The sequence below is a fragment of the Entelurus aequoreus genome, linkage group LG28, assembly GCF_033978785.1.
Source record: "Entelurus aequoreus isolate RoL-2023_Sb linkage group LG28, RoL_Eaeq_v1.1, whole genome shotgun sequence".
NCBI lineage: Eukaryota > Metazoa > Chordata > Actinopteri > Syngnathiformes > Syngnathidae > Entelurus > Entelurus aequoreus.
The window spans coordinates 10,935,796-10,949,118 of NC_084758.1; the positions used below are offsets into that span (position 1 = coordinate 10,935,796).

General features: G+C 38.9%; 1 protein-coding gene across 1 annotated transcript in view; it reads left to right on the forward strand.

Moving 5' to 3' along the window:
- The first annotated feature begins 8,038 nt into the window (after positions 1-8,038).
- The window catches only part of qdpra (quinoid dihydropteridine reductase a), a 32,746-nt gene continuing 27,461 nt past the window's right edge, over positions 8,039-13,323 (forward strand). Inside the window, exons 1-2 of the mRNA XM_062040144.1 lie at positions 8,039-8,226; positions 8,378-8,470. Of these exons, the coding sequence (XP_061896128.1) occupies positions 8,143-8,226; positions 8,378-8,470 (177 nt within the window). The 5' untranslated portion in view covers positions 8,039-8,142. The remainder of the gene's footprint in view (positions 8,227-8,377; positions 8,471-13,323) is intronic.

Below are 13,323 nucleotides of genomic sequence, written 5' to 3' on the forward strand. Positions count from 1 at the left end.
AACAGAGCCCTTTTGGAGCCCCAATCATTTTAGAGGGATTTTTTTTCACCCTGGGTCCCAGAGTCGGGAGTCTGGGTGGACCGCTCGCCTGTGAATTGGTTGGGGACATCTCTGCGCTGCTGACCCGTCTCCGCTTGGGATGGTCTCCTGCTGGCCCCACTATGGACTGGACTCTCACTATTATGTTAGATCCACTATGGACTGGACTCTCACACTATTATGTTAGATCCACTATGGACTGGACTCTCACACTATTATGTTAGATCCACTATGGACTGGACTCTCACTATTATGTTAGATCCACTATGGACTAAACTCTCACTACTATGTTAGATCCTCTATGGACTGGACTCTCACTATTATGTTAGATCCACTGTGGACTGGACTCTCACTATTATGTTAGATCCACTATGGACTATGGACTGGACTCTCACTATTATGTTAGATCCACTATGGACTAGACTCTCACTATTATGTTAGATCCACTATGGACTGGACTCTCACTATTATGTTAGATCCACTATGGACTAAACTCTCACTACTATGTTAGATCCACTATGGACTGGACTCTCACTATTATGTTAGATCCACTATGGACTGGACTCTCACTATTATGTTAGATCCACTATGGACTGGACTTTCACACTATTATGTTAGATCCACTATGGACTGGACTCTCACTATTATGTTAGATCTACTATGGATTGGACTCTCACTATTATGTTAGATCCACTATGGACTGGACTCTCACTATTATGTTAGATCCACTATGGACTGGACTCTCACTATTATGTTAGATCCACTATGGACTAGACTCTCACTATTATGTTAGATCCACTATGGACTAGACTCTCACTATTATGTTAGATCCACTATGGACTGGACTCTCACTATTATGCTGGATCCACTATGGACTGGACTCTCACTATTATGTTAGATCCACTATGGACTGGACTCTCACTGTTATGTTAGATCCACTATGAACTGGACTCTCACTATTATGTTAGATCCACTATAGACTAGACTCTCACTACTATGTTAGATCCACTATGGACTAGACTCTCACTACTATGTTAGATCCACTATGGACTGGACTTTCACTACTATGTTAGATCCACTATGGACTGGACTCTCACTATTATGTTAGATCCACTATGGACTGGACTCTCCCACTATTATGTTAGATCCACTATGGACTGGACTCTCCCAGTATTATGTTAGATCCACTATGGACTGGACTCTCACACTATTATGTTAGATCCACTATGGACTGGAATCTCACTATTATGTTGGATCTACTATGGACTGGACTCTCACTATTATGTTAGATCCACTATGGACTGGACTCTCACTATTATGCTAGATCCACTATGGACTAGACTCTCACTATTATGTTAGATCCACTATGGACTGGGCTCTTACTATTATGTTGGATCCACTATGGACTGGACTCTCACTATTATGTTAGATCTACTATGGACTGGACTCTCACACTATTAATTTTTATCTTTGACAAAAAGGGCATAAAACATAAACAAAAGGTTTTTAAAAGTATATCAACAAATGAACCTGAAGTTGATCTGGAGATTTACTGTAAAGGTTGAAAAAACTATTTAAAAATAATAAAATATGCCTTATTTTTTACATGTTTATGACTGAGACCCTTTGGAGCCCCCGGAACTCGGGGGTAGGTGGGGTGGTTGGGGGCGGGGGCGTGGTTGGTGGCGTGGCTATTTACAGCTAGAATTCACCAACTCGAGTATTATACATACATATATATATATATATATATATATATATATATATATATATATATATATATATATATATATATATATATATATATATATATATATGAAATACTTGACTTTCAGTGAATTCTAGCTCGGGAGTTTGTCGGGAGAAAATCTCTGCCGGGAGGTTGTCAGGAGAGCCGCTGAATACCGGGATTCTCCCGCTAAAAACGGGAGGGTTGGCAAGTATGCCCTAAGAAAAGGCATTGAAGCTTAGGGAAGGCTATGCAGAACTAAACTAAAACAGAACTGGCTACAAAGGGAAAAAAACACAATGGTGGACGACAGCAAAGACTTACTGTGGAGCAAAGACGGCGTCCACAATGTACATCCGAACATGACATGACAATCAACAATGTCCCCACAAAGAAGGATAAAAACAACTGAAATATTCTTGATTGCTAAAACAAAGTAGATGCGGGAAATATCACTCAAAGGAAGACATGAAACTGATTCAGGAAAATACCAACAAAACAGGAAAAGCCACCAAAATAGGAGCGCAAGACAAGAACTAAAACACATGTGCGAGAAAACACCAAAAAACTCTAAATAAGTCACGACAATAGTCATATTGATGCATGGTTGGTTATGATTTAAATTCGCCTTTTTATTGTCTACTTAGTTTCATTTTTTAATGATTTCTGCTGGTGGTGTGCCTCCGCATTTTTTCAAAGGAAAAAAATGCAGTTTTTTTCTACTGATATCATTTCCATAGCTTGTGTATACCAGTCAGAATGAAACTGCATTTAGTTTAGATGATAATGAGTCATATATTGGAATATGGGATCCATTATTTCAATTTGTTTTAACTATTAAATGAACTTAAAATATGTCTTCTTTTTTTTTTAATCTTTGTGTAAAATATTGGACACAATGTGTTGTCAAGCTTATGTGACACTATTGTTCATTTTTTAAATGTTTTTTTTTTTTTTTTTAATGGCTGTGATGAGAATGCCAATGAGGGATTCATAATCACTGCTATGTGGGAATTATTATTAATATTTATACTGTTGTTGATATTATTCATTTTTAGTCCGACCGGTAGGAGGCCACGGGGAAGACCCAGGACACGTTGGGAAGACTATGTCTCCCGGCTGGCCTGGGAACGCCTCGGGATGCCCCGGGAAGAGCTGGACGAAGTGGCTGGGGAGAGGGAAGTCCGGGCTTCCCTGCTTAGGCTGCTGCCCCCGCGACCCGACCTCGGATAAGCGGAAGAAGATGGATGGATGGATACTTTTGGATTGTTTTGTGTCATGTTCAATCATCAATCAATCAATGTTTATTTATATAGCCCTAAATCACAAGTGTCTCAAGTCTGGACGGTCCGATGGGGTATTCATATGGATATTAAAGTCCCCCATTATGATTATATTGTCGGCGTGCGTCACTCGATCAGCAACAAACTCTGAGAATTCACTGATAAAGTCCGAATAGGGCCCTGGGGGGCGGTAGATAACAGCCAGGTAGAGAGGCAGCGGTGTGACAGATCTCATAGTAAGCACCTCAAACGATTGATATTTATTATTTAGGTGAGGGGTAAGGTTAAAGTTTTCATTGTACATTAGTGCGACCCCCCCACCCCTTTTAAGGGGACGGGCAATATGTGTATTCGTATAGTTAGGAGAAGATGCCTCATTTAGCGCAAAAAAATCGTCTGGCTTGAGCCAGGTCTCGGCGAGACCAATGACGTTAAGATTGTTGTCTCTAATGACCTCATTAACTAATAACGTTTTGGGAGACAATGATCTTATGTTTAAAAAGCCCATATTACAGGTATTGGGCTGTTTAGAGGAGTTTTTGTTGAAATTATCCGTAGTAGCAATATTAATAATGTTGCGTTTATTATGCGTAGTGCACTTTAAATAATTTCGACCATATGTTTGGGTGTCCTCTCAACTACTCTGTTGATTGCTATTCGGAATGTTGCTGGGCCGGGTTTGGTTTTGGAATTGGAATTGTATCATTATGGTATTATTGTGTATTATTTTGTTGGATTGACATACTTGCCAACCCTCCCGAATTTTCCGGGAGACTCCCGAAATTCAGCGCCTATTCAGCGCAAATATTCTCCCGAAAATCTTCCGATTTTCAGCCGGAGCTGGAGGCCACGCCCCCTCCAGCTCCATGCGGACCTGAGTGAGGACACCTTTTTTTCACGTCCGCTTTCCCACGATACAAACAGCGTGCCTGCCCAATCATGTTATTCCATACGAGGCGTCCGGTATACTGCCGATGAGCATGGTGCAGATGGAGAAGATCTTTGCAGCGTCCATGTTGGCGCACACGTTGCCAAAGCCGACGCTGGTCAGGCTGCTGAGGGTGAAGTAGAGGGCAGCGATGTACGAGCTGCGCACCGACGGGCCGCCGACCGTGTTGTTGAAGTAGGGCATCTGCAGGCGTTTGCCAAGTTCATGGAGCCATCCTCGGGGAAGATTGATTGATTGATTGAGACTTTTATTAGTAGGTTGCACAGTGAAGTACATATTCCGTACAATTGACCACTAAATGGTAACACCCGAATAAGTTTAAGTCGGGGTCCACTTAAATTGATTCATGATGCAGATATATATTATCAGATATATACTATCATCATAATACAGTCATCACACAAGATAATCACATTGAATTATTTACATTATTTACAATCAGGGGTGTGGAGGGGGGGGGGGGTATGGACAGCAAGTAGTGGACATAGAGAGAGAGAGAGAGAGAGAGAGAGAGAGCGAGAGAGACGGGAGGACAACAGGGTGACAAGAACTAAATCATCCAGACTAGAGATAAATTGTATTATTATGTTTATCTTACCTAGAAATAAATATATTTATTAATTAAAAAAAAAAAAAAAAAAATACATTTTTACTATATTTTGATAAAAACATCAAAATTAATTGTATTTTTATTTGTATTGTTTCTGACTCCTTATTACATCCAGCCTTAGAATTATACATTAAAATAAACATATTTGAAATAATTAATTTTAAATGATCATAATAATTCATTTAAAATGACCATATTTAATTATTAAAATAATTGCTTGTTTATCAACAACTTTAGCATTTTATTCATTACATTTTGAAGCTCTCGGAAGCCAAGTTATGTTATATTCCTTAAGATTTATTCATGCAAGTTTGAAGTATCAATTATCTAAACACAGTTTTGTTTGCATATTTTCAGGATGTAGATATATATATATATATATATATATATATATATATATATATATATATATATATATATATATATATATATATATATATATATATATATATATATATATATATATATATATATATATCAGTGACGTGCAGTCAGGGGAGGCAGGTGAGGCGGGGCCTCACGTGCCATCATGGAAAGAAAAAAAATGTAAAAAGAAAAACATTAATTAAATTGTTATATGTATCCAGTGATTATACTATAAAGTTATTTCCCATTTAACTTCACCAGTTTTAGATTATTTTTTATTCAAAATCACTGAATTTTCACATTTTCCACTCAAATACTGAGAAGAGACTTGCGGTGAGTCAGCAGCCAGTTGAGCCTCGCCATGGATTGCGCAATGACTCGGCTAACTGCTGGCCTGCTGTGCAGTGAGACTGTTTTGCTATATGAATTATATTATACATTTCCATAGTTTAGTTAGCTGAGGTATATAATGTACAGTGTATTTTGTCAACAACTGAATGTGTGTAACGTATTTCTTGTGCTGAGCAATCATAAAACGGCTGCAAACGACGCACTGGGTAATCCCGCCTCCTGGTGGTAGAGGGCGGTAGTGATCCCAGATATCATTCTTGCGACTACTCGGCTGCAGAAGAAGTGACAACAAGCAGCAACAGTTAGCAGAGATCGTTTATTTTTTCGTCTCGCCTGGACTTTTAACATGAAGGATTACATATCTAAAATAAAACAGTTTTCTAAATAGGTAATAATTAAAGGAAAATCTCCATCGAGACAGAGAGACTTTTAAAACTGAAGAAAGATAAGGAAGACTTCTATAAACAAGTTATCGATGCTTTTGTTCAGAAGGAGCGGCGCATGGACTTCATTTATAAGTAAAGGTAAGACCATAATAAAGTTTTTTTTTATTAAATGTGCTTTTTTGTGTGCTACAGTTTGTATGTGTAAAGTTAAAGTTAAGTTAAAGTACCAATGATTGTCACACACACACTAGGTGTGGTGAAATGTGTCCTCTGCATTTGACCCATCCCCTTGCTCACCCCCTGAGAGGTGAGGGGAGCAGTGGGCAGCAGCGGCGCCGCGCCCGGGAATCATTTTTGGTGATTTAACCCCCAATTCCAACCCTTGATGCAGAGTGCCCAGCAGGGAAGAATGCTGGTATGAGCTTTTAAACATTACCCGTTAACTGCTGCCAATCAAATGGTGAATAAGATACTCTTTAGGGTTCATATGTTTGTAAATCTGACTGTGATGAAGTCAGTGCCTCACCAGCCATGAACCTCACCGCACGTCACTGATATATACACTACCGTTCAATAGTTTGGGGTCACCCAAACAATTTTGTGTTATAGCCTTCATTTCTAAGAACAAGAATAGACTGTCGAGTTTCAGATGAAAGTTCTCTTTTTCTGGCCATTTTGAGCGTTTAATTGACCCCACAAATGTGATGCTCCAGAAAGTCAATCTGCTCAAAGGAAGGTCAGTTTTGTAGCTTCTGTAACGAGCTAAACTGTTTTCAGATGTGTGAACATGATTGCACAAGGGTTTTCTAATCATCAATTAGCCTTCTGAGCCAATGAGCAAACACATTGTACCATTAGAACACTGGAGTGATAGTTGCTGGAAATGGGCCTCTATACACCTATGTAGATATTGCACCAAAAAACAGACATTTGCAGCTAGAATAGTCATTTACCACATTAGCAATGTATAGAGTGTATTTCTTTAAAGTTAAGACTAGTTTAAAGTTATCTTCATGGAAAAGTACAGTGCTTTTCCTTCAAAAATAAGGACATTTCAATGTGACCCCAAACTTTTGAACGGTAGTGTATATATATAAATATATATATAGATATATATATATACATATATCAGTGGCGTGCGGTGAGGTTAATGTCTGGTGAGGCACGACTGCATCATCACAGTCAGATTTACAAACATATGAACCTGCAGTGCAGTTGTACCTAATGTTGTGTCCCTGCGGTCGTTCGCGACTCCTGCAGCGCGAGCATTGTTGTTTTTGCACTTTTTGGCTTCTTGTTAAGTGACTTTTTTTGGGTGGATTCGGTCTTGCACGTGGAGGGTTTGGGTGTGGGCTTTGGTTGGTGTGGCGCTCCCGTCGGGCGGTGCATTCTGCTGCGGAGGTGCTTGGCACCAGGAGGCGGGGTTATGAGATGAGCCTCACACAGTGCGTCTTCGCAGCAGTTTTATGAATGCTCAGCACTAAAAATACGTTTCACACATACAGTTGTTGACAAAATACACTGTACATCATATACCTCAGCTAACTAAACTATGGAAATGTATAATATAATTCATATAGCAATACGATCTCACTGCACAGCAGCTCGGCAGTTAGCCTAGTCATTGCGCACAATCCATGTTGAGGCACAAATCAGTGACGTGCCTCAACTGGCTGCTGATCACCGCACCGTCTCTTCTCAGAATTTGAACGGCAAATGTGAAAATAAAAAATAAAAAAATCTAAAACTGGTGAAGTTAAATGGAAAATAACTTTAGTATAATCACTGGATACATATAACAATTTAATTAATTTTTTTTTCTTTTTACTTTTTTTTTCTTTACATGATGGCAGGTGAGGCCCTGCCCCCCCTGCCTCTAGTGACTGCACGCCACTGACATATATATATATATATATATATATATATATATATATATATATATATATATATATATATATATATATATATATATATATATATATATATATATATATATATATATATATATATATATATATATATATATATATATATATATATATGAAATACTTGACTCCCGCACCTCCCGAAATCAGAGGTCTCAAGGTTGGCAAGTATGTGAATTAATTAATAAATAAATACAAAATAAAAACAATGAAAACGAAAAAAATGCGCCTTGGCTCAAAAAAGGTTGAAACACACTGTTTTATTGTATTTAAAACCCAAGAGATAATTATCATGTTGCATCATTTTATTTTCCGTTTTGGTGTGTGCATACAATTGTCAAACATGCGAATGAAAGTCATGTTTTTCCGCGTGTTCTTGAACGCACCACACAACCAGCTCCACCCACCTGTTGCTGTGCCGGGGGAAACGCCTCCTTGCTGCCGCCTTCACTCTCTGCTCAGCAGCCTGTGTCTGTCCTGCCTCGGCTCGTCCCACAAGAAGCAATGTCTGCGAACAAGGTGGTAGTTTACGGCGGAAGAGGAGCGCTGGGCTCCAAGTGTGTCCAGCATTTCAAGTCCAAAGGATGGGTGAGTGTGAACACGTGTTAGCAGCGAGCTAACAGGCTAGCTGGCTAGTTAGCTTCTATTTGAATGTGTTCTTCTGACCTACTACTACCTTCATGAATGACTTTGGAGTCAAAATGTTGAATTAAAGTATGTTTTATTTTGAACCCACCAGTGGGTCGCCAGCATTGACTTGGCTGCCAACGAGGAAGCGAACGAGAACGTGATTGTCAAGTTGACAGACTCCTTCTGCGAGCAGGCCGGTCAGGTGAGTAGTGACAGAAACGCTAATAAAAGCTACTAAGATCAGTAATAATCAGGTGAGTAGTGACAGAAACGCTAATAAAAGCTACTAAGATCAGTAATAATCAGGTGACTAGTGACAGAAACGCTAATAAAAGCTACTAAGATCAGTAATAATCAGGTGAGTAGTGTCAGAAGCGCTAATAAAAGCTACTAAGATCAGTAATAATCAGGTGAGTAGTTACAGAAATGCTAATAAAAGCTACTAAGATCAGTAATAATCAGGTGAGTAGTGACAGAAACGCTAATAAAAGCTACTAAGATCAGTAATAATCAGGTGACTAGTGACAGAAACGCTAATAAAAGCTACTAAGATCAGTAATAATCAGGTGAGTAGTGTCAGAAGCGCTAATAAAAGCTACTAAGATCAGTAATAATCAGGTGAGTAGTTACAGAAATGCTAATAAAAGCTACTAAGATCAGTAATAATCAGGGGAGTAGTGACAGAAACGCTAATAAAAGCTACTAAGATCAGTAATAATCAGGTGAGTAGTGACAGAAACGCTAATAAAAGCTACTAAGATCAGTAATAATCAGGTGAGTAGTGACAGAAACGCTAATAAAAGCTACTAAGATCAGTAATAATCAGGTGAGTAGTGACAGAAACGCTAATAAAAAGTACTAAGATCAGTAATAATCAGGGGAGTAGTGACAGAAACGCTAATAAAAGCTACTAAGATCAGTAATAATCAGGTGAGTAGTGACAGAAACGCTAATAAAAGCTACTAAGATCAGTAATAATCAGGTGAGTAGTGACAGAAACGCTAATAAAAGTTACTAAGATCAGTAATAATCAGGTGAGTAGTGACAGAAACGCTAATAAAAGCTACTAAGATCAGTAATAATCAGGTGAGTAGTGACAGAAACGCTAATAAAAGCAACTAAGATCAGTAATAATCAGGTGAGTAGTGACAGAAACGCTAATAAAAGTTACTAAGATCAGTAATAATCAGGTGAGTAGTGACAGAAACGCTAATAAAAGCTACTAAGATCAGTAATAATCAGGGGAGTAGTGACAGAAACGCTAATAAAAGCTACTAAGATCAGTAATAATCAGGTGAGTAGTGACAGAAACGCTAATAAAAGCTACTAAGATCAGTAATAATCAGGTGAGTAGTGACAGAAACGCTAATAAAAGCTACTAAGATCAGTAATAATCAGGTGAGTAGTGACAGAAACGCTAATAAAAGTTACTAAGATCAGTAATAATCAGTTGTTGATTAAAAAAACATGGCGCTAGTAATGTTTTTCTTCCAAAAAACACGGTTGAGATTGTGTACTTATGACTAGGGATGATGTTTGATAAGAAATTAACGAGTTCGAGCCTATTATCGAATCCTCTTATCGAACCGATTCCTTATCGATTCTCTTATCGATTCTCTTATCGAGTCCAGATAGGTTGTTGTATATGGAAAAAAACACAATATTTGGTTGAACAAATCACTTCACATTCTCTACTGCTCGCTACTATAGTATTACCATATCTGAGTTATTGTGCAGAAATGTGGGGAAATAACTACAAATGTGCGCTACATTCGTTAACCGTGTTACAAAAAAGATCAATTAGACTGATACATAATGTTGGATCAGGGCCGGCCCGTGGCATAGGCCGTATAGGCAAATGCTAAGGGCGCCGTCCATCAGGGGGCGCCACGCCAGTGCCACAAATGTTGGAGAAAAAAAAAGAAAAAAAAAAGTTGGTATTATTATTTCTAAATACAAAAAAACAATCCCACGTTAATTAAAATGCAAAGTAAATCCTATTTAATAGAAATATTATTTGTTACAACGTTACGCCCCCCCCTCCCTCCGCACGGTGCGCCCCCTCCCTTCCCGTATCATGACTCTTTTTGGACGTCACCACATCAAAAAACTACACAAGATGTCAAAACGGCCAAAACTGTCAGGTGCCCAGGGAAGAAAAAAGAGAAAAGAAGAGGACGAGAAACGAGAAAAAGACAGAGGTAGCAGGTAGGTAACGTTAGCCTACATGTAATTATTTGTCTGTTACAGAATGTGATAGTAACCTGGCTTTAAAGGCCCACTACTACCGACCACGCAGTCTGATAGTTTACATATCAATGATGAAATCTTAACATTGCAACACATGCCAATACGGCCGGGTTAACTTATAAAGTGACATTTAAAACTTCCCGGGAAATATCCGGCTGAAACGTCGCGGTATGATGACGTATGCGCGTGACGAAGTCAGAGTAACGGAAGTTATGGTACCCGTAGAATCCTATACAAAAAGCTCTGTTTTCATTTCATAATTCCACAGTATTCTGGACATCTTTTGCAATTTGTTTAATGAACAATGAAGGCTGCAAAGAAGACAGTTGTAGGTGGGATCGGTGTATTAGCAGCGGACTACAGCAACACAACCAGGAGGACTTTGTTGGAGCGCTAGCCGCGCTAGCCGCGCTAGCCGCCGACCTCACCTTGACTTCCTACGTCTCCGGGCCGCCAAACGCATCGGGTGAAGTCCTTCGTCCTTCTGCCGATCGCTGGAACGCAGGTGAGCACGGGTGTTGATGAGTAGATGAGGGCTGGCTGGCGTAGGTGGAGAGCTAATGTTTTTAGCATAGCTCTGTGAGGTCCCGTTGCTAAGTTGCTAAGTTAGCTTCAATGGCGTCGTTAGCACAGCATTGTTAACCTTCGCCACCCCGGAAAGCATTAACCGTGTATTTACATGTCCACGGTTTAATAGTATTGTTGATTTTCTATCTATCCTTGCAGTCAGGGGTTTATTTTTTTGTTTCTATATGCAGTTAAAGCACGATGCTATCACATTAGCTCGTAGCTAAAGCATTTCGCCGATGTATTGTCGTGGAGATAAAAGGCACTGAATGTCCATTTCGCGTTCTCGACTCTCATTTTCAAGAGGATATAGTATCCGAGGTGGTTTAAAATACAAATCCGTGATCCACAATAAAAAAAGGAGAGTGTGGAATCCAATGAGCCAGCTTGTACCTAAGTTACGGTCAGAGCGAAAAAAGATACGTCCATCACTGTCTCTCAAGTCCTTCACTGTAACGTTCCTCATCTACGAATCTTTCATCCTCGCTCAAATTAATGGGGTAATCATCACTTTCTCGGTCCGAATCTCTCTCGCTCCATTGTAAACAACGGGGAATTGTGAGGAATACTAGCTCCTGTGACGTCACGCTACTTCCGGTACAGGCAAGGCTTTTTTTTTATCAGCGAGCAAAAGTTGCGAACTTTATCGTCGATTTTCTCTACTAAATCCTTTCAGCAAAAATATGGCAATATCGCGAAATGATCAAGTATGACACATAGAATGGATCTGCTATTCCCGTTTAAATAAAAAAAAATCATTTCAGTAGGCCTTTAAGCTAATGTTACATGATTCGGCAATTGCTAACCAATAAATAGCTAGTTCTGTTTTAACGTCGGGTTAATATTGTGGAGGGGGCTAAATTGTTATGGAAAATAATAATGTAACGTTAGGTAATTACAGTACTCCCTGGTGTACAGTAATTTGTAAGTCATTCTAGTTAATGCAATGTTAATAAGCACAAATAGAGAACTCTGTAGGATCTCCTTTTTTTGTAATATAGTTGTTAAAGTCATACTGGTTTGATATCTTGTTTTGATCAGTGCCTTATTTATATTGTATTTTTAATTTATTTTATGCAACTTGTTGACACATTTTATTTTGTGTTTATGTATGTAAAAAATATTGTATTTCATATATTTATTTTTTGTATTCATTTATTTATTCATATTTTTTTTAATCTTGTTAACTATTCTGATTGTTAATTTGCTTTCTTTAAGTAAAAAAAAAGGTCAAAGACAAAGCTATTCGGTTTCTTGTGAGTATATACACTTCACTGCCGATGTGGGAGGGGGCGCCACCAAAAATCTTGCCTAGGGCGCCATATTGGTTAGGGCCAGGCCTGTGTTGGATATAGAGAACATATAAACACTTTCTTTATTGAGTCAAAAATATTAAAGTTTGATGATTTGGTAAAATTGCAAACAGCTAAAATGATGTGGAATTAAATGATGGAATGGATTAAGTAAAGAAGTTAAACATTGTACTGATATGATCCAGTTTAAGAGGTTGTTCAAATGAATAGTGCTTACAAAGTACAAAGAAGAAGAATTATGAGAAATACTTTCAACCTTATTGAAAATAAGATATTCTTCATCTCAGTATATTAATAATGACTGAATTAATTAATTACATATTACAAAACTGCTGTATATACTAGGGGTGTAACGGTACGTGTATTTATATTGAACCGTTTCGGTACGGGGGTTTCGGTTCGGTTCGGTTCGGAGGTGTACCGAACGAGTTTCCACACGGACATATTAAGTAGTGCACCGCACGTTGTGTAAACAATGCACACCGAGGCACAACACACGGCATGCTAGCAATGACCGGGCGAGGACAACATGCAAAAGCCAGAGCTAGAAGACCCTCCTGCCTCGTTAAGATCTCCCGTTTGGGAACACTTCGGTGCAATACAACAATGGACGACGGAGGTTTGCCGACATTGTTCAGCAGCAGCAGTTATGCTTCTGACAACACGTCAAACATGCTAACCCATTTGAAGCGTCACCACCGCATTCAAGCAGCCTCTCTTCGGCGAGTCAGGCAGGGCTAAAGCAATAACAAATGTTTTTATAGCAGAAGATTTAAGACCATATTGTATGAAAAACTAGATTTTGACCCACTTCTATGGTGGAAGAACAATGAGCCCATATATCCTCTTACTGCCAAGTTAGGCAGGCTGGGGGGGAAGAAAAGTTAATCTGAGGCTGAGTTGACTTGAAACTGTTTAATGTTGC